Genomic DNA, 23312 nt, shown 5'->3' with positions numbered 1-23312 from the left:
AGAATACACGCCCAGGCAGCGTTAACTAGGTGCCTCACCACAAATTATTTTTTTTTCTATATGTGGACAGTGGTACTTCATTGTGGTGCAATATGTAAAAGAAAGGTGTGACTGTTAATGTCCAGTCAGTAAATGTTTGCGTTCCAAAAAGTACCAAGAAACGGACATGACCAGAATAGATGTAAGATGTCCCCTCTCTCAGCACCACACCTCCAACACATTTCATGCACAGAGGGATAAATGCAGTGCAGTAGTGTTGGGTTGCTGTACCACTAGGTTAAGATTTTATACCACAATTCTTGAAATGTATTGCATATAGGTGATTTAAATGAGAGGGTCAAGATCTTTCTGTGTTCTGCCGGGGGTCCAGCATACTTGGAGGTCTTTTTCCCATTTGGCTAGATACCTAAGGGGGTCTGTGAAGATTCTCTGAGTAACAGTTTTGTGGCCAACTTTCTTGATAAAGGGGATCACAAATGCAGCCCTTGATATAACCAAAAAGCCGCACATGCTGAGTATAATGTTACAGAAAACTCTAGTCCACAAAACGCATCGAGTCTGCTGATGTAATGATTGCACTCAACTACCTCCCACCTTTTAGTATTTTGCCATGCTGGTTTCTATGAACCTGAATTTGGGGACCACCTACCAGCTTCTTTACTCTCTTGGTTTTTACATATTGTACATGCTATGTTTGCATATTTGTATGTACCAATAAATGTGTCACTATTGTCCGGCCAGCCTTGTCATGTTTCTCATGTAAAGTACCAACCCTCCGTTATTTCGTTTTTTTGATAAATAAACAAATATAAATCATAGAACATGAAATAAAATATTATAATGATAAATAAAAAATGTACCAGTATATAAAGTAACAAAGATTATGTTTTATTTGTTATTAGAGCAGTACATGTTAAAGAATGGATACCCTGCATATACCACATCATGTGCCTGGTTAGGCTATCCAGATGAACAGCTAAAAAAGGTTTGAGTTAATGATATGGGAATAATCTATTTGTTCCTTGGTTTGCATGTATGTTCTTCATTATTTTTAACGTGGCCATTGTAGAATGGTTTATTGCAATCCCCAAAATAACTTCTGAATTAATGGGAGATGAGTAAAAGATTAAAAATCCACTTCACTGGTTATTAGCCCAATCTACTATACAGATACTCCTCATTTAACCACTTACCCGTTTAACGACCGCTCGGACTTACGACCAGCTCTCCCGACCAGTGCAGGACGTCATGTCATCACTCTGCATCAGCCTCGTTCTCACTCCCGGCCTGCTGTTTTACAGGTATGTACTGTACTGTACTCGATAATCCTCAATGCCCCTTCCAGTGTTCTTTCTACCATTTTATGTCTTTATTTATAGTAATGTAATGTGTTCTTGTACTGTACAGGTATTGCCCACACCATGTTCGAAAAGAGAAAAAGCGTGCGTGCACCTGCAGAAAGTGCTCTGAAAAAAAGGAAAACCTATTAATCTTGATATGAAAATAAAAATCATTAAGGACTATGAGGCTGGCAAGAAAGTAAAGAAATAGCAAGTGAATTGGAACTTGCACTTTCTACCATTTCAACAATCCTAAAGGATAAGGATAATGAAAGAGGCAGTAAAAGCATCGACAGGGTATCAAGCCATAATAACTAGAAATTGCTGGCGGTATGGATTGATGACCAAATAGAAAAAAGAATGCCAATGAGTTTTTTATTGATTCAAACCAAAGGACGCAGTATTTTTGAGAATTTGAAAGTGCACAAAGGAGAAGAATCGACAAACATTTACAGCAAGTCATGGATGGTTTCAAAGGTTGCATGGGAGATTCAACCTCCACAATCGGAGTATCAGTGGTGAGGCTGCAAGTGCAGATGTGGAAGAAGCTGAAAAAATTTGTGGTTGAATTTGATAAAAATCATCGAAAAAGGTGGCTTCTGTCCAGAGCAGATATTTAACATGGATGAAAATGAACTTTTTTGGGAAAAAATGCCGAAAGGTCCTACATACACAAAGACGTTAAAACAATGCCTGGTGTTGAGGCTTTTAAAGACAGGGTCACATTGTTGTTGGGAGGAAATGTTGCTGGGTTTAAGTTAAAGCCTCTTCTCGTTTATTGTTCACAGAACCTATGTGCATTGAAGCAGGTTAGTTAGCACACACTGACTGTTTATTATAGTATAAAAATAACAAAGCATGGATGACATCAGCTTTATTTGATGACTGGTTCATCAGTTGTTTAATACCCTCAGTCAAGCATTATTGTCTACAAAGGGTGTTCCCTTTAAAATTATCCTCCTGCTTGACAATGCCCCAGGCCACCCCCAGCATCTTGATGACCTACATCCAGATGTAAAGGTGGTATCTGCCTAAAAAACAAAACTGCTATTCTACAACCCATGGATCAGGGTGCAATAGCAACATTCAAGGCCTACTATTTGCACACCACCTTTTCCAAAGCTGTAGCAGCAACTGAAAATGATGAAGTTACCCTTTTGTGGTTTTTGGAAAGCTTACAACATTTTACACTGCATAAAAAGCATTGCATCGGCTTGGGAGAATGTAACAGAAAAGTGTATGCAGGGTATATGGAAAAAAAAGGGTTTTATGAACAATGGCTAAGGGTTTGAGGAAACATATGTTGAAAGTGTGTGGAACGGCAGATGAAGGAACTCTTGTGATGTAACCCTGAAATGTATGACAAAAAAAAAGAAAATTACAAAGCAGAGCACCTTAAAAGAATTCTTCTTGCAAGCTACCTCTACCAGTTTGATGATTTGATGATGACTAAAATGTTACTCTAAATGTCTACTGTACGTTTTTTGGGCACTGTACATCATTATATCCTGTACAGTACTATACAGGATTATTGTTGTTTATATTTTTGTGTTCTGTACTTATGCAAATCAAAACAACTTTATTGAGTTGGAGTTTTGTGTTTAGACTTTTTTTTCCAGAATACAGTACAGTACTGTAGTTAGGAATGCTTAAAATATGAATTACTTGTGGCTCCTCGTTTAATGACCTGGTAGCGGGAACAGAACCTGATCGTTAAGTGAGGAGTACCTGTATTACTCTTCCCCCGGTTCAAATTTGCTGTTTCATATTTTTTTTCTCTTTTCTTTTTTTTTTTTAAAAGCCTGGTGCATCAAAACTACGAGCTAAAATCTCATTAATCTATAGCAACAAGTGGGTATCTCACTTGTATTTTTTTTGATACTAACCCTTATTCTTGACAGCATCAAGCTGAAATTTGAAAAAAGAAAACAGGGCACAAAAAGGTGTACCTTCAAAACACCATCCTGGTTCTACTGGGTAATACAGGAGGAAGTGTGGAAGTATTGCCAAGATAGCGTATATGAATCGTAAACCTTTTACATTTTTGATATTGTTGTTTCTTTCTAGTAGTGCTTATATTTTTATTTCTTTTCTTTTTTTTCCCTCTCTTATTTATACTGGTAACATTTTAACCATTTAATATTTTACAGGGCTCAAGGGATTATCAGTAGCGGATGAGTTAGGCATAAACCTCTCCTATTTTTCCAACTCAGTTTTGGGGGTGGTGCAGATGAGCCCTTTGCAGTTCAACAACTTCATTGTATTTTACTATGGGGGTGTCCCACACTGTTTTATGGCCCCTTTCCACCTGACACACTTGCCTAATGAGTACTGTCATATTAACATAGCAGACAGCCACCATTATTTTGGCTTGGCAATAAGGGTGACATCAATTAATAATTTATTTGGGGCTTATGAAAATATTTGTATGTATTCTGTTAAATGCATAGATGTATATATTTTGCATGAATTATTTCAAATGCATATTTAATTCTGTAATTTGTCCTATTTAAAATTACATTATTAATATGTAGCTGGTACTGGTCATTCAAAATTATTTACAATGAAATAAAGGATTTTTGTTATTTTATTTTTGTTTTTGTTATAGTGTGTAATTAAAAAAGAAACAATATTGTTTGATCATTGATATGTAAGTTTACATATAACTAGTTTAAAAAAATAGATATAAAAAAAAAAGCATTAACATACAGTATCTAAGGCATGGGTGTCCAACCTTTTTGCTTCTCTGGGCCACATTGAGTGTAGAGAAATTTTCTTGGGCCGCATATTAAATATATATACTATAGTTAAGGTATATAAGTAATAAAATGCCGCCACGCCCTTCCCGCGCCACCGCGCCCCTCACACTGATTTAACACAACTAGAGGATGATAAAATGAAATGTAATCAGTATACAGAGGTTTACTTCTTCTGAGCGATAATAAAGGAACACTCTAACCACCATGACCACTTCAGTGATTTGAAGTGGTCATGGTGTTAGGAGTCAGAAACACTGCACATGTTCTCCTCCCCCCTCTGAGGCAGCCTCTGCCTACCGTTAGTTGGAAGCTGCTGTGGCCGTGCACCCGACCTGACTTCCCTCCTCCCCAGAAAAAAAAAATTGTCAGGGGGCAGTGGGCCGCATTGCCTGAGGTTCCGGGCCTCATGCGGCCCTCGGGCCGCAGGTTGGACATGCCTGATCTAAGGGGAGAAGAAAAGGAACTTAAGGACATTGTTATTTAGGTTTATTAGGTGTTAACTACAAGTTAATAGGAGATAAAATAGATTTTGTTAACTGATGATATGTGCAGAACAATGGACATTTATCTGATCTGCACATCAAATAACCACTTGATATATGACCGTAATATTTCTAAAAAGATATTTATCAGTGAACCTGTTTTTTGCAGCTTTTTTAAATACAGGAACCAGTCCAGTGGTCCCTGAGACACTGAGACCCATCGTGGTATAGCTGGTTTTCTGATTATACTAGAAGGTGTATCCTTAACTGGTTAGAAGATTTTTTTTAGTTGCCCTTATCCCTATAGGCTACACAAAAAAACTAAGCGGGACCCTGCATTCTTCTTGAAGATATCAAGGCATCCTACAGTGCTGCCTAAAAATTCTTCTGTTCAGCACTAGAGAAAGGTGCTGGGAGAACGCCATTATTTTAGACATCTTCTAGACTTTAGTTTATGGACCACACCAGTCTGTTCAAATACGGTGCAATTTCCCCTACGCTGCAGGGATATACCATGCGGGTATCTTTTTTACCAGATAAAATAAAATGTTGGTACATTATATATAAATGTTTTTATGTTATCTTTAATTACAGGTCATTGTGTTTTTTTTTTTTTGTTTTTTTTTAAAGCACTGGTTGTATAGGTTTCATTCTAACATTTGTTGTTATATTCTAGTTGTGTACAGATGCACTCAAGGAAGGGTGGACGAGGTATTTATTTAAATATTTTTTTCTATATAAATCTGTATGTTCTAGATAACGTTAAACATTTTGGGAGTTTGACAGTTCCCAGCTATTAAGGGGTTTTCCTATGTATATAGAATGTTAGCATTTTATATTCATTTACGGTACATCAGTTTATGTCCAATTTTAATTTCAGCTCCAGTCAAAACCTTTTTTCTTTGGATTTTGATAGATTAGAGAAGAGTTAAACCTCTGTCAATTTTTTATTACAGTGTCCCAATATGGGCACAAACAGCAATAAAATCCCTAAAAAGATCTCACCCCTTCCACTCTATACTAAAATTTAGTTTATTCTCTGTAAATGACTTCTACTTCCAGTTGGGGTGACAAGGGGACAGGATGTATGGAGAAGTTTGTACAACAAACAACACTGAAAACCTAAGGGAAGTTGTAACCCTTCCCCACTCTATCCAAAACAAAAAAAAATATTTGTCTGGAGTTAGCCTTATGATGGGTATGGATCAATGCACAAGTAAAAAAAGATAAAGTGGTTGTAAACCCACTTAGTGTTATGAAAGCCAGGGGATTGCGTGATTTTTACTAAGCGTCCTGTATGTGTGCTTTATAAAAAAAAAAAAAAGCCATTCTATACCTGATTTAATAGCGGCGCTCACGTGACTGGCTGGCTCTCCTCTCTCCTGATCTGACAGGTACAGTGGAAGGGGCTGAGATTCCCCCACTGACTGCAGTTGGTAGGAGAAGAGAAAAGGAGGATAGAGCCAGCCAGTCATGTGACCGCCAAGCGGCGCTTTTAAATCAGTTATAGTACGGCTTTTTTTTTTAATAAAGCACACATACAGGACACTTAGTATTATGAAAGCCAGGGGATCACGTAAGCCAGGGGGAAGGAGGACACAGGAGAGTTGCAGATATCAGCGTCTGACAGAGGCACCTAAACTGACCACGGTGTCAGGGCTTAGCAGCCATGATATACCATGGTCAGCTTACAGGGGGGAGAGCAGAAACTGGCAGGATCAGCTAGGTTTTTCAGGTGTTACAGGGGGGCAACTTACACAGCACAAGCACTGTGCTATATAAGATGCTTTAGAGGAGCAGGATCAATTTTTTTTTTTTTAGGTCAACAAACGTTTTAAGGAAACTATCACAAGCATGCAGAAAACCATAAACTCCTTATAAATAAACCTTGAGGAGATTAAACTGGGGTCCCCAGGTTTGCTAAGCAGCATTGCTATCTACCTAGACACTGACACTAAGGGGTCAATGTATAAAACATTCCTTATGTGAATGTGTCAATCATTTGCAAGAAATCTTTGCCTTAATTTGCTTATTATGTTAATTTCCTAGGGTTGTCATTGCCATCTAGTGGCAATAATTTTGTATTTTTCTGACTGAAGCATTTCACTAGATTGTACTTCCGATCATAGGGAGCAAATTTATTATATGAAGATTTGTTGTGCCTGTGCAAATGATTGACACATTCTAACAGCAAACGTTTTATACACAGAAACCTACGTTTTTTGGGGGGGTTTTTTGCCATTCCTGTTTAAGTGGGCATACAACTAGTGCTGACAGGTAAACATATCAGAAATACATGTATATTCTGAGTATATGGTTGTCCTTTATGTCTGGATATGTAATATTGGCTTCTGTTCATTATGATGCCAGCAGATTTTAGAAGTAGCATTAACAATGATATCCACCTGCTACAGTAATTATATATATTTATGTTCTGTATTATTCATTTTATTATTTTTAGATTTAAAGTGAAAGTAGGGGCAGATTTACAAGATGATATTAGAAGGTGTAAACTTATTAGAGAAATGATTGGGCCTGACAAAAAATTGGTAAGTAAACAAAATATATTTTAACCATTTATATAATGCTCATATATTGTAAACTACCTTTATAGGATTCCTAAAGCTGGGTATTGAAGAATATAGTTTTCTGCTACTTAAAGGCAGTGCCGGGACAAGGTCATCCAGCACCCAGGGTAAAGATGCCAAACTGCGCCCCCCCTTCTCTGCAAGGTTAGTGTCAGGGTGCCCCCGTCCTTTCAATAAACTGTTGTGCCCAGTGTAGACGCCCCTCCTGCCCACCCCTTGTCCTAGCCCTGCTGAAAGGTACAACTGACTTTCACCCATGTATATGGCTACTGTTTCTGATTTCTCCTCCTGAAAGTGCTGTCTGCCTGGCTGTCATAACACTTAACTTTACTTGGCTAGCACTACAGAGGAAAAAGATTTGGGGGTACTTATTTCAAATGATTGCAAAATAATCAAACAGTGTGACCAGCCAGTGGGGAAAACAAATACAATTCAAGGATGCATCACTAGAGGGATCCCCAGCTGATTCCTCTATAAAGATCTTTATTGAGACATCATTTAGAATACTGTGTCCAGTTCTAGAGACCTCGCTTACAAAAAGATATTAAAAAACTAGAATGAGTCCAAAGTGGAGTAACAAAAACGGTGAAAGGTCTGGAGGATAAAACATATCGAGAGCGACTTCAGGAACTTATTATGTACAGTCTGGAGGAAAGAAGGGAACGGGGAGACATGGCTGAAACCTTTAAATACATCAAGGGTGTAAACAAGGTTCAGGAGGGCAGTATTTTCAATATAAAACCAAAATCAAGAACACGGGGACATGACCTCAAACTGACAGGAGGAATGTTCAAAACGAATCTTAGAAAGTATTGTTTTACTAAAAGCGTAGTTTATGCTTAGAATAAACTTTCAGCAGAGGTAGTGAGGCAGTCAATGCTGTAAATGGCTTCAAACATGCTTGGGACAAACCTAGATCTCTACTCTACTCTACATACATGAGGGTAAGGAGTGCTGACTTCTCTGGCTGCATATTTTTTGCAGGTACACTCCAGTTACAAATAAAATGAAGTGTTGATAATGAAATGTGTGCTGGGAGCACAGTCTACCTGCCAATATTTAATCAGTCTGGTGGTCTGAGAACTCTTTGTGATACAAGAGAGAAATTTTTAATAAACACAGCATCTTGCTTTCCTCTACATATAGAAAGTCTTATGTGAAGAAAGTCTGAGCTAAAAAGTTTCTCTCTGTGAAAACTGTAGTTCTGCGTCTTGGAGTAAGTTTATTAGATCAGATGAATGATGACCATATACTGTAAGAAAGTTATTAGCTTATAAATGCAAAATATCTGGCTGTTAAGAGACACACTGGGCTGAATTAAAGCAGAGCTAAATGTGCAGCATGCTCTCAAGCTTTTGCCATATTATCCAAGTATGCATATTAAATGACAGACTCATGTCCTAGTGTGACCTTCAGCAAAGACCGGTCCGTGTTACCCTTGATCGCTTTGTCCACTGCTTCTGCCATCTTCACCCTGTCTTCTTCCAGGTCTGGAGTCTTCCCTCTGCCAAAGAGGCAGATTGGATGAGGCCATTGGATGGCTGGTGATGATCTAACTCCTGAATGTGCAGGATGCCAGGAGTGAGCCAGGAGCATATACTACACTGTCTTTGTGCCTCAGGCAACGAACGCAGTGTCAAATTTTGAAAGGAGTTTGGTAAAAGACTTGTAACGTATCTTCCACCAAAAAATTCTACCTGCGATTACACTTTCTTTTATTTTTAGGATTGGTTCCTGTTTAACCCTCCTAAACCCATTCCATAACTAGAAAAGCCAAAAATCAAACGTGATGCTGAATTGAATCAATAACATTTTTTTAGATGCTGGATGCAAACCAGAGGTGGGAAGTGAATGAAGCCATTTCATGGGTGAAAGAGTTAGCTGTTTTCAAACCTCTCTGGATTGAGGAGCCCACATCCCCGGATGATATACTTGGCCATGCAACAATCTCCAAGGTACCATTTTTTTCTTCAAATAAAAACAGTTATTTGAACTAACCTAACATTATGGATATATGATGCCAAGGCTTTGTGAAAAAACTTTAAAAAATACATCTGCTGTGTAGTGCAGCAACCTAGCTTAAGGCTGCTGTAGTATAGGAAAAAGTGCTATAACTTCACCCCTTTACTGTTACAGTTGGTCTCCCCAGAGTTTCATTGAAATCCCTAGAAAACCTCAATTCTGGCTATAAAAACAATAGGCACACAGTGTCATGTTTGTTGCTTGGAAGTCTTGTCACTAGGCCTGAGCACTGATATGTGTGCTGGGATAGTGGAAATGTGACTATGCAGATACTGACTTTCTGAAAGCTAGTTTCATATGGTTTGGTTAAGGATTTAGGGAGGACATCCTCAGCTCTGTGTGTTTTTCTATGAGCCTGTAAGCCTGTGTAGAGCAGGGTGCTTCCCTTCCCACCACTCAGATATCAGGAAACTCTAGCTTTGCTGTGTGTATTATGTCAGATCCCTGCCCCTTGCTGTGAGAGCTGAAGAAAATTCTTATGTAGGAGGATTTGGTTCATCTTTGTACATCACCTAGGACTAGTCACTTCACTGTGTATAAGTAAGGGTTTACAGCCACTTCAAACTTAAAAATATCTATTCTATGTTAAAATATCAAACTCAGATTCTTTACCTAATACTTACACCTTGTAAAAGAATACTTCGCTAATCAAAATACATGCAGTAAATGAACATATTTCATAATGGTGTTATTTCTAATTTAGTCTTTAGCTCCACACGGGATCGGAGTTGCTACAGGAGAACAAGTAAGTCTTTAGTGTTTATTTACATGTCTATATTGCATATTTAATGGATGACCAAGTGACCAATTCCAATTCACTAGTACATGTAAAGATTTTTTGAGATCAAAATATGAAAGATCACATGTTTGGCAAGTGTGTTTTCTAATGCAAAACTGATTATCCCTGCAGCATAGAACTAGGAATAAGCACCAGTGCATTTTCCTAGTTCTGCGACTGAATTTCAAAATTATAAATTAAAGTAGAACTATAGACAAAACTTTTTTTTTTTTTTTCTTCATTTTGGATAGAGCAAGGGAAGGTTATAACTAGTGATCAACCGATATCGTTTTTTTGTTGCCGATACCGATATTTTGGCCGTTGCATATCGGTATTGGCCGATATTTTCGTACATTTAAAAACATTTCTTTTTTTATCACCCCAAACCCCTCCTCTGCACTTAAAAGCATTCAAAACGCCAAGTTTGGCTGTTTTGAATGCTGTCATTTTTTTTTTTAAATCTGGCACCGAGTACCCGGAAGTGATGTCCCCGGCGAGCTGCAGAAGGCGGTGGGAGGGGGAGGGAACGTCCCCTCCAGCTCCTTGTAATGACAGCCGAGCGGCTTCTCACCCGCATCAGTTGTCATTACAAGACAGCTGACCGTTGGCTATGGACGCCGGTACTGGGGTGATGCCTCTAACGGGGACGCAGACAACAAAAACTGACAGGTGTTCTAATCCCTATCCACTCTATCCAAAACTAAAAAAAAGGTTTTGACTTTAGTTATATTTTAATCAAAGAATTAGTAAAGTTAACTGACCCATACTGAAACTTCTAAATTTGTATATCTAAGCTTGTTTGAACTTTGGTAACAAAGTGGTTAATTAAGGGCAACAAAAATAAATATTTTGTATCTCCTAAACTAGTTAAAAAAGTAAGTTCCCTGTGCTACAACTAAATTCTGTTTCAGCAGCTAGGAATGAAAGGAAGATTTTTTTTTTATTTGTGGCCACTACTTGTTTCCTTCTTGTATAACTGAGCAGATCTGTCTCCTATGATGTAATATACAGTAAGTCTCCTTCCACCCCCCATGCTCTCCTGTGATATCTATTGGTGTGATGTAGTGAAAAGGGTTGTCAGACATGCAAAATATTTCATTGCATAAGACATAGGACTGCAAATTAGCTGTCCTATGAGATAGGAATGTTCGTTCATCACACTTGTTGATTTTAATGACTCCTTACTGTACAACCGTATCACACTTTTCCAATAAATTGCAACTTTGGAGGTTTGTTACAAAATTTTACTGTAGGCTGATCTTGAAGGTCAAATCGCATTAAAGTATATTTCTAGTCACATTCCAGTAGTAAGCTTGCATTGAAAAATGTAACTTAAAACACCATCCAAAAATTGACTATAAACCTTTATGTATGGATACTGTATATTATTAGTAAGAAATAAACGCTGACTGCTGTAGTTGTAGGCACTGTGAAGTGAAGCAATTTCTCCTCCCCTTTTATAACAAACCCTTCCTGGTTCATCTGTAGTTAAATCCTTGACCGTTTTATCACTTCTCTTTCCTTGCAGTAACTTGGCAGCCTTCCATTGTAAACAGAGATCACAAGCTCCTTGTTTACATTAGAAGTTTTTTTATTTTATTTTTATTCTATTATTGTATCAAACAATTACAGTATTACCTACTTGCCGCTCAGTCACAGTAGATTTATCATCACCAAGCGGTAGCTGCAGGCTTAGCAACATAAATATATGTTGCTGACTTGCTTCTGAGTTTGGGGCACACATGCGTATGCTCCCTGCGGACCTGCGTTGTGGTTGGACACATTGCTATTTTGTCAGCAGGTCCCGCCCAATGATCTAAGGCTGAAACCTGCTGATCAGCTGTGATCAATTACCACCAAAATAAAGCTTGAAAAAAAATAACATAAATTTCATCTGCATACAGTGTTGCATGACCACGCAATCGCCAGTTAAAATAAAACAGTGCTGAATAGCCAACATTCCCTGGTCAGGAAGGGGGTAAAATCTTTCAGAGGTCACAGGATTCAGTTGCTACCGCAGGCTGAAGCCATTATTTTCTGAATAAAGCCCTCAATTTGCACATGATTATTTATCATATCTGACCTAGTCATCACATGATTAGGAACCACTCTGATTGTTCTGATTGTCAGTAGGGACAAGTGTTGTCAGTGACAGCCACGTTTGGCAGCTAACAGACACAGTGTCAGCTGGTAGCTATTAAAAGGCTGGCATTGGTAAATTCTCAGGCCAGGGGAATGTGGTTACAATGAATGTATGGTCTTTTTAAATAGTTTTTTTAGACACATAAAAAAGATTACTTTATTCTTTATAAACTCATTAGTGTGTGTTAACGCTTTAAAAGTTTTGGGGTTGTTTAAAGGAATACAGACTGTAAACTTGGCAAAAGCCAAAATAGCACAATGCAAGCTTACGAGTCGACCAGCTCATTGAAAATTATGAAAATATTGTGTGACTTATCTTATTTCAATAGTTGTTAGGAAGAGTAACAGTGGTCGCTTACCTTTACTGACTCTAGTGGTAACAAATCTCTACATAAAAGTAGAAAAATAAAAATATGCAGACATGTAAGCGTGGATATCACAATATATTTTAAAGTACTGTTATAACTGAAAATGTGCTCAATAAAATGACACTATAGATTCCTTTTTAAATGCTAACTATTTCAGGCTCCAATAATGTTTAACTATTTATTTCTAATCTTGCCTTAACTACTGTATGTGTGTCCATCCTATTGCATCTTTATGTACAATATGGCTAAACTCTTTTTCTCGGTCTGTAGTGTCAGAACAGAGTAATGTTTAAACAGTTTCTACAAGCTCGTGCTCTCCAGTATCTTCAAATTGACAGCTGCAGATTGGGAAGTGTGAATGAAAACCTCTCTGTTCTTCTCATGGCAAAGAAATTCAATAGTAAGACTATATATACATTCCAGAAACCACACAACTGTGGAGGCCATCATAAATATGTTTCATGACAAATGTTGGCTTTTATGTTAGCCTTAAAGTATGCCTTTATTTTCTGCAATGTTCAGGGTTAGGATGTATCCTCCATTGTTTAGTATTATTTTTATTATCATATGCACATATCGACATATTCAACAACAGTTTCTTAAAAAAAAAAAAAAAGATCTGAACACAGTTACTAGCAGTTTATTAGCAGCATGTGTGTAATTGCATATATGACTTTTGCATAAAAAAAATGTGCAAAAGGCAGCACTATTTGGAGGGTATTTGCTTTAATTTTTGGTTGTTTTGTGTGCCTTGCATTTCACTTCTCAAACTAGAATTTGCCCATTGTTGAATATGATATTAAGGTTTCTTTGTAATCTATGACTGTTATCACAACGGACATATCTGCTGCCATTTTTATCACCCAAGACTTTAAGGGGTAACTGCACCTTTGTGGGAAAAAATATCAGAAATAAAAAAAAAAAAAATAGAAAAAAAAAAAAAAAATATATATATACACACACACACACACACACACACACACACACACACACACACACACACACACACACACACACACACACACACACACACACACACACACACACACACACACACACACACACACACACACACACACACACACACACACACACACACACACACACACACACACACACACACACACACACACACACACACACACACACACACACACACACACACACACACACACACACACACACACACACACACACACACACACACACACACACACACACACACACACACACACACACACACACACACACACACACACACACACACACACACACACACACACACACACACACACACACACACACACACACACACACACACACACACACACACACACACACACACACACACACACACACACACACACACACACACACACACACACACACACACACACACACACACACACACACACACACACACACACACACACACACACACACACACACACACACACACACACACACACACACACACACACACACACACACACACACACACACACACACACACACACACACACACACACACACACACACACACACACACACACACACACACACACACACACACACACACACACACACACACACCAAAAAAATGAAAGGAACACTTTTTAATCAGATTACAGCTTCACATCAATTAAATTCCGGGGATATTGATTTGGTCAGTTAAGTAGCATAGGGGGTTGTTAATCAGTTTCAGCTGCTTTGGTGTTTATTAAATTACCGACAGGTGCACTAGATGAGCAACAATGAGACAACCTTCAAAACAGGAATGGTTTTACAGGTCAAGGCCACTGAAATGTTTTTTTTTCCTACTCAACTTTTCTGACAGTTTTTCATTAGTTTTGCATTTGGCTAGGGTCAGTGTCACTACTGGTAGCATGAGGTGATACTTAGACTCTATAGAGGTTGCACAGGCAGTCCAACCCCTCCAGGGTGGCACATCAATACGTGCCATTGCTAGAAGGTTTTTTCTGTCTCCTAGCACAGTCACAAGAGCATGGATGAGATTCCAGGAGACAGGAAGGTACTCTAGGAGAGCTGGACAGGGCCGTTGAAGGTCCTTAACCCAGTTTAAGCTGCTTTGGTGTTAATTAAATTACCAACAGGTGCACTAGATGAGCAACAATGAGACAACCTTCAAAACCGGAATGGTTTTACAGGTCAAGGCCACTGACATATTTTTTTTCTACTCAACTTTTCTGACTGTTTTTCACCAGTTTTGCATTTGGCTAGGGTCACTGTCACTACTGGTAGCATGAGGTGATACCTGGACCCTATAGAGGTTGCACAGGCAGTCCAACTCCTCCAGGGTGGCACATCAATACATGCCATTGCTAGAAGGTTTTTTCTGTCTCCTAGCACAGTCACAAGAGCATGGAGGAGATTCCAGGAGACAGGCAAGTACTCTAGGAGAGCTGGACAGGGTCGTTGAAGGTCCTTAACCCAGTTTAAGCTGCTTTGGTGTTAATTAAATTACCAACAGGTGCGCTAGATGAGCAACAATGAGACAACCTTCAAAACAGGAATGTTTTTACAGGTCAAGGCCACTGACATATTTTTTTCCTACTCAACTTTTCTGACTGTTTTTCACTAGTTTTGCATTTGGCTAGGGTCACTGTCACTACTGGTAGCATGAGGTGATACCTGGACCCTATAGAGGTTGCACAGGCAGTCTAAATCCTCCAGGGTGGCACATCAATACGTACCATTGCCAGAAAGTTTGTTGTGTCTCCCAGCACAGTCACAAGAGCATGGAGGAGATTCCAGGAGACAGGCAGGTACTCTAGGAGAGCTAGACAGGGCCATTGAAGGTCCTTAACCCAACAGTAGGACCTGTATCTGCTCCTTTGTGCAAGGAGAAACAGAATGAGCACTGCCAGAGCCCTGCACAATGACCTCCAACAGGCGCCGGTGTAAATGTCTCTGACCAAACAATCAGAAACAGACTTCATGAGGGTGGCCCGAGGGCCTGACATCCTCTAGTAGCCCCTGTGCTCACTGCTTGGCACCATGGAGCTTGACTGGAATTTTCCATTGAACACCGAAATTGGCAGGTCCACCACTGGCGCCCTGTGCTTTTCACAGATGAGAGCAGGTTCGCACTGAAAACATGATTGACATGAAAGGGAGAAGCCATGGAGAACGTTATGCTGCCTTTGACATTGTTCAGCATGACCAGTTTGGTGGTGGGTCAATGATGGTCTGGGGAGGCATATCCATGGAGGGATGCACAGACCTATACAGGCTAGACAATGGCACCTTGACTGCCATTAGGTATCGGGATGAACTCCTTGGACCCATTGTCAGACCACCCTACGTTGGTGCAGTGGGTCCTGGGTTCATCCTGGTGCACGACAATACCCGGCCTCATGTGGGGAGAGTATGCAGCCAGTTTCTGGAGGATGAAGGATTTGATACCATTGAATGGCCCCCATGCTCACCTGATCTAAATCCAATAGAACCCTTCTGGGACATTTTGTTTCAATCCATCCGCCGCCACTAGAGTGCATCTCGGTCTTTTCAGGAGCTCATTGATGCCCTGGTCCAGATCTGGGATGAAATACCTCAGAACACTATCCATTATCTCATTATGAGCATGCCCTGACATTTTCAGGCATGCATACAAGCACATTGGGGCCATAAAAAGTACCATTTTGAGTTGCTGCAATGAAATTTCAGCAAAATGGACTAGTCTGTTGCATCATTTCTTCACTTTGATTTTCGGTGTGTCTTTGAGTTCAGCCCTCTGTAGGTTGATCATTTTCATTTCCATTAAACAATGTGGGATCCTTTCATTCCTAACCCATTACCCAGTCCATATCAGTATAGATATCCAGCATGATATGAGATCTGATGTGCTTTCAGTGTTCCTTTTAATTTTTTTGAGCAGTGTGTATGTATGTATGTATGTATATATATATATATAAATATACACAAACTATATTGTCAAAAGTTTTGGTACACCTGCCTTTACACGCACATGAACTTTAATGGCATTCCAGTCTTAGTCCATAGGGTTCAATATTGAGTTGACCCACACTTTGCAGCTATAACAGCTTCAACTTTTCTGGCTTCGTTTAGATCAAAGGTGTTCTATCGGATTGAGGTCAGGACTCTGTCCAGGCCAGACAAGTTCCTCCTCCCCAAACTCGCTTATTCATGTCTTTATGGACCTTGCTTTGTGAGCTGGTGTGCAGATTTGTTGGAACAGCAAATGGCAATCCCCAAACTGTTCCCACAAAGTTGGGAGCATGAAATTGTCCAAAATGTCTTGTTATGCTGATGCCTTAAGAGTTCCCTTTACTGGATCTAAGGGGCCAAGCCCAACCCCTGAAACACAACCCCTCACCATAACCCCCCTCCACCAAATGATTTGGACCAGTGCACAACGCAAGGTTCATAAAGACATGGATGAGCAAGTTTGGGGTGGAGGAACTTGACTGACCTGCACAGAGTCCTGACCTCACCCCGATAGAACAGCTTTGGGATGAATTAGAGCAGAGACTGCAAGCTACAGTAGGTCTTCTTGTCCAACATCAGTGCCTGACCTCACAAATGCCCTTCTGGAAGAATGGTCAAATATTTCCATAGACACACCTCTAAACCTTGTGGACAGCCTTTCCAGAAGAGTTAAAGCTGTTATAGCTGCAGAGGGTAGGCAAACTCAATATTCAACCCTACAGACTGACTGGGATACCATTAAAGTTCATGTGCGTGTAAAGGCAGGTGTCACAATACTTTTGACAATATAGTGTGTGTGTATATATATATATATATATATATATATATATATATATATATTATATATATATATATATATATCGCATACAAATGCGACACAAGCCATATTGTACTTTATTGGTATTAAAAATTACCTTTCCTTTTCAATCTGCACTGCTGTAATTTTCTGTAAAATTCAATGCAATGCAGCAACCTTGAGGCATTCTGTACAGAGTTGGTGTATGGAACCCCCCAGAGTTGTCATTTTCTGCTTATATGATTGGCTTACTGATTTTTCCAGAAGTCTGCACTAAAATGCAAGTCAGATATTAGGCATCCTCTGCAACAAAAATTTTAGGTGAGATGTTCCCAAAGGGTTAATCGTAAAGGAATGCAGATCCTGCAACTTTCCCTGCAAGTGCATCAGCTGATCAATAATGAAAAGGTCACTCCCATCCAGAATAAGTCCTACATAAGACATGATCTAAAAGAGAGTTTGTCCGTCAGAGCAAAAACCATAAGGAGTCTGCAACAAAAATTGTGATCAAAAATTGATCACTCAGAGGGTATTGTTTTTTTTCTCAGGAAAAGTTGAGTTACTCATGAAACAATTGTTTTCTGATTACCTTGTGTTGCACAACCATAGATATGGGGAAAACATGCTTTCAGTCGATATTGTTCTAGTGAAAGGGCTGCCACCTTCTGTCCCTTTTTAACCGGTTGCCGACCGCCGCACGACTATATACTGCGGCGGTCAGCCCCGGCCAGGCAGAGTGACGTATGGATACGTCACTCGCCTGTCACTGACTTGAGAGCCAATTGCGGGCGGGCGCGCGCCCGCCGTGGCTCGTTCACAGACAAGTCAGTGCGTGTGACCGGCGGACCCGATGTCCGCCGGTCACACTACGATCGCTCCGGTGAAGGGAGAAAGGCGGAGCGGCTTATGTAAACAAGCCGCCCGTCATTCTCCCTGGTGTAAAAATGAAGATCAGACGGTTCTACTATGTAGGACCGTTGATCTTTGTTTTTACATCAATAGCCATGTCCCTATACAGTTAGAAGCACGCACCTAGGACACACTTAACCCCTCCCTCTCCAATACAGTTAACCCCTTCCCTGCCAGTGTCATTTTTGCAGTAACAGTGCATATGTATAGCACTGATTACTGCAGTAATGTCACTGGTACCCCCAAAAGTGTCAAAAATGTCAGTCAAGGGTCCGATCTGTCCGCCGCAATGTCGCAGTACCGAAAAAAAATCGCAGATCGCCGCCATTACGCGTTAAAAAAAAACACCAAAAATGACAAAAATCTTTCCCTTTGTTAGTAAACGCGATAACTTTTGCGCAAACCAATCAAAATACGCTTTTTGCGATTTTTCTTTTTACCAAACATATGTAGCATAAAACAAATTGGCCGAAAATGTTAAAAAATTTTGATTTTTACATTTTTTTTTTGGGGAATTTCATATAAAAAAATGTGAAAAATATTGTTATTTCTGCAAAATTGACGCTCTTTTTTTGTTTATAGCGCATGATCAAAAAATCGCACAGGTGATCAAATACCACCAAAAGAAAGCTCTGTTTGTGGGAAAAAAAGGACGTCAAATTCGTTTAGGTACAGCGTCGCACGACCGCGCAATTGTCCGTTAAAGTCACGCAGTAAAAAATCGCAAAAAACCCCCTGGTCTTTTAGCAGCCAAATCCTCCGGGGCTTAAGTGGTTAAACTGAGCTCCGGAAAGATAATTAAAAGCCATAACACAGTTACATATACAATGAAATGCATTAATGTGTAACAGTTCAGGCTGTCCGAGTACCTGCATTGTCAGTTGATATTGTCCTCCTGTAATCTCCTGCACTATAACGCTCAAACTGAGACGTGGTGTAGCACACTAAGCCAGTAAAGGTTCTGTTACTTTGTAAAGTGCTCTGCGAAAAGCATTGTGAACATGCTTGGAGGAGGGTAGAACATTATTATTATAATTATTATAATACAGAATTTATATAGTGCCAACAGATTGCACAGCTCTTTACAATATAAAGAAAGACAGTACAGTTACAATACAAGAAGGTTGCAAAGGCTCTGCTCGTGGGAGCTTACAATGTAAAAGGGAGGTGCAGATGATACAGTTAAGGAAAAAAGTATTTGATCCTCTGCTGATTTTGTATGTTTGCCCACTGACAAAGAAATGATTCGTCAATAATTTTGATGGTAAGTTTATTGAACAGTGAGAGACAGAATAACAACAAAAATATCCAGAAAATCGCATTTAACAAAATTGATTTGCATTTTAATGAGTGAAAAGGGTATCTTATCCCCTATCAATCAACAAGATTTCTGGCTCCCAGGTGTCTTCTATACAAGTAACGAGCTGAGATTAGGAGCACTTACTTAAAGGGAGTTATCATTTACACAATTCTGTAAAAATTCACAATTTTTACAGAATTGTGTAAATGATAATTCCCACCATATTTTATCAGAAGAAGATTGTACTACACGTATGCGAATGGGGAACTCACTTTTGAGCCCCTTCTGAGATTGTTTCCCACCAGCGCCGACTCACTTTTGCGATTTGATATTGATTGGTATTTAGTGAATTTACCAGGGCTGGCTGCAGGTGGGATAGGATTTTATCCTAATCTCATTATCATCATCAGCTGCAATACATTCTAGGAATTCCTCCTATTTGAATACCTAAGTGACAGCGCACATATCACCCCCCAATCTTTACTTACTTAAAGGGAGTGCTCCTAATCTCAGCTTGTTACCTGTATAAGACACCTGTCCACAGAATCAATCAATCAATCAATCAATCCGATTCTAATCTCTCCACCATGGCCAAGACTAAAGAGCTGTCAAAGGATGTCAGGGACAAAATTGTAGACCTACACAAGGCTGGAATGGGCTAAAGGACCATCACCAAGCAGCTTGGTGAGAGGGTGACAACAGTTGGTACAATTATTCACAAATCGAAGAAACACAAATTATCTGTCAATCTCCCTCAGTCTGGGTCTTCATGCAAGATCTTACCTCGTGGAGTTTCAATGATCATGAGAACAGTGAGGAATTGGCCCAGAACTACACGGGAGAATCTTGTCAATGATCTCAAGGGACCTGGGACCATAGTCACCAGGAAAACAATTGCTAAAACCCTACGCCGTGAAGGACTGAAATCCTGCAGCACCCGCATGGTCCCCCTGCTCAAGAAAGCACATGTATAGGCCCGCCTGAAATTTGCTAATGAACATCTGAATAATTCAGAGGAGAACTGGGTGAAAGTGTTGGTCAGATGAGACCAAACCGAGCTCTTTGGCATCTACTCAACTTGCCGTTTTTGAAGGAGGAGGAATTCTGCCTATGACCTCAAGAACACCATCCCCACCATCAAACATGGAGGTGGAAACATTATTCTTTGGGGGTATTTTTCTGCTACGGGGACAGGACAACTTCACTGCATCAAAGGGATTATAAATGGGGCCATGTACTGTCAAATCTTGGGTGAAAACCTCCATCCTCCAGCAACTGTATTGAAAATGGGTCGTGGATGGGTATTCCAGCATGACAATGACCCAAAAGCAACAGCCAAGGCAACAAAGAAGTGGCTCGAGAAGAAGCACATTAAGGTTCTGGAGTAGCCTAGATCTCCAGACCTTCATTCCATAGAAAATATGTGGAGAGAGCTGAAGGTTTGAGTTACCAAACGTCAGCCTTGAAACTTTAATGACTTGGAGAGGATCTGCAAAGAGGAGTGGGACAAAATCCCTCCTGAGATGTGTGCAAACCTTGTGGCCAACTACAAGATACGTCTGACCTCTGTGATTGCCAACACGGGTTTTACGACCAAGTACTAAGTCATGTTTTGCGAAGGGGTCAAATATATTTCATTAAAATTAAAATCAATTTATAACTTTTTGAAATGCATTTTTCTGGATTTTATTGTTGTCCTGTCTCTCACCGTTTAAAAAAAATCTACCATTAAAATGATAGACTGATCATTTCTTTGTCAGTGGGCAAACGTACAAAATCAGCAGGGGATCAAATCATTTTTTATTTTTAGTAATAACTGTTTGGGGATGAATTGATGGAAAAAGTAAAAGTTCAGTTGCTGGGCAGAGGCGTCCCCAAAGAGATGAGTTTTCACCATTGCTTAAAGGAGGCCAGAATAGGAGATAAACAAATAGACTGAGGTAGAGAGGCTCTGTACAACACAAGAATGACCTCATCAGTGTACTGCTCCTTTAGTGTTGAACCACTTTAATGGAGAAAATTGAGGCCACTGACCTGGCTGGGAGAAGTCCCTATATCACAAGACTGGGTGAACAGAATTATAAGTGTTTTGGCAGTAGTAGCAAGTCACACACATGTATTTCAATTAAGTACTTAGCTATTTGTTTGGAATTCAGCTTAGGGCAATGAAAGAGTTTGCTTATGCTTCTCTATAAAGACATATGTACTATTCCTGCTATATTTGGAGTGACTGAAAGGCTCAGATAAATGTACAATTTTCCTGAAAACTACCTAACCCCTCAAACTTTAAAGTATCCCTTTTGCTAGTAGACTTAAGAAACAAGAGACCTCTAATAATTGGTTTGTGTAAATCTGGTAGTAATTAATTTAGAATATGAATCAATTGTGTTTGTTTTCTTTCAGTCCCTGTCTGCCCTCATGCTGGTGGAGTTGGTCTTTGCGAACTGGTACAGCATTTGATTATATTTGACTACATTTCAGTGTCTGGAAGCCTAGAAAACAGGTTGGTTTAATTGAATGTTATGTTCTATCTTCATTAAATAATGCAGAGCTATAATGAAATGTTAGCAAGGGAACAATCATATAGGACATGGTCCAAGGCTGGTACATCAACACTCACAAAGTAGTCAAAATAAAAATTAAATATCTATTGATTCATATTCTAAAACACACATATACACACACAGTGTTACGCAGAGGCCCTAAAACAAACTACAATTAAATACCATAGCAGCAGGGCCCTTTTGCTAGAACATTTGGCCACACACATGACTCAATCTTACCCAGTAGACAATAATCCAAATGTATGACTCCTAAGTGTAAACTACATTAATGCCTAAATTAACAATGACAATGCATTATATCGATAATCAATAATAAACATTTGCAGTCTGCATTACGGAGATGTAGTCCTGCACACCGATCCAACACACCCCTTGTATATGGAGTTACTAGTAAACTCCAGGTAAGCTTGCCAAACATCATCACTTGGATTGCTAAATCCAGTGATAAAAAAATCAGTTCATTGTAATCTCCAAGTGTCAATCAAGCAACTAAAAAAAAACCTGAGTACTTGTAGATAAAGAACAATATGATATCAACATAAACTTGAAGTGCTGGATAGTATCAGATGTATACAATGAATGGAGCCTTTAGGCATACAGTGTATCCCACTCTTTTGATGGTGGTATCATGTGCTGGTGCTTAGCGTGTATAATGGTAAACGAATGACGTTAAGCGCCAAAAGTACCTGCGCTTGTTGGATAAAGTGCAAACGTGCTGTATAAATAAGTAAATGAATAATGTATATGTGCTAGTGAGTAAGTGAATTATTTGTTAGGAAATATAGGAATCAATAATAGTGTAAAATGTGCACAATGTAATGGTGTAAACCAATAATCTAGGGAGCTGCAACTCAATCGTAAAAAACGTGTAGTAAATATATGATACACACAAGGTGTACTAAGCTGCGCTCACCTTTAAACGTGCAAATATGTGGTATAATAAAATTATCTTATAAAGTGCATAGTGACAAATCATCAACTGTATAAATAAATAAATGCATAAATAAATAATTAAAGTGCATCAATAGAGTGCAACAAAAAGTTCAAAGTGATAAGTCCCAATAAGCGGATGTATCAATAAAGATATATCTCCAAGGAAAAAACTCTTCACATGGTAAATCCTTGAACCCTTCACCATATAGGCACCACTGTGTGAGTGTGCTTACCAGAAAGCACAGACCCCTTAATTACAGGGGGTCAATGCAAGCAGGATCAGTCAACACGACCAGAATCCGGGTATGTAAGACCAAGCCCTCTGAAGTGGTCCCCTTCACAGCCTCCTGTACACCACAGAA

General features: G+C 39.4%; 1 protein-coding gene across 1 annotated transcript; it reads left to right on the top strand.

Moving 5' to 3' along the window:
- Positions 1-906: 906 nt before the first annotated feature.
- On the top strand, positions 907-21966 carry LOC309544091 (mitochondrial enolase superfamily member 1-like; the record flags this gene model as incomplete). Its single annotated transcript, XM_082276473.1, has 7 exons — positions 907-985; positions 5258-5292; positions 7043-7130; positions 8990-9124; positions 9895-9936; positions 12750-12879; positions 21857-21966. The coding sequence occupies exons 1-7, from the start codon at positions 911-913 to the stop codon at positions 21964-21966; spliced, it is 615 nt and encodes a 204-aa protein (XP_082132599.1). The 5' UTR covers positions 907-910.
- Between the last annotated feature and the right edge of the window lie 1346 nt (positions 21967-23312).

The sequence above is a fragment of the Pelophylax lessonae genome (genome assembly GCF_965119305.1).
Source record: "Pelophylax lessonae genome assembly, contig: HAP1_SCAFFOLD_905, whole genome shotgun sequence".
Lineage (NCBI taxonomy): Eukaryota > Metazoa > Chordata > Amphibia > Anura > Ranidae > Pelophylax > Pelophylax lessonae.
This window is presented reverse-complemented; position numbering and strand designations above follow the sequence as displayed.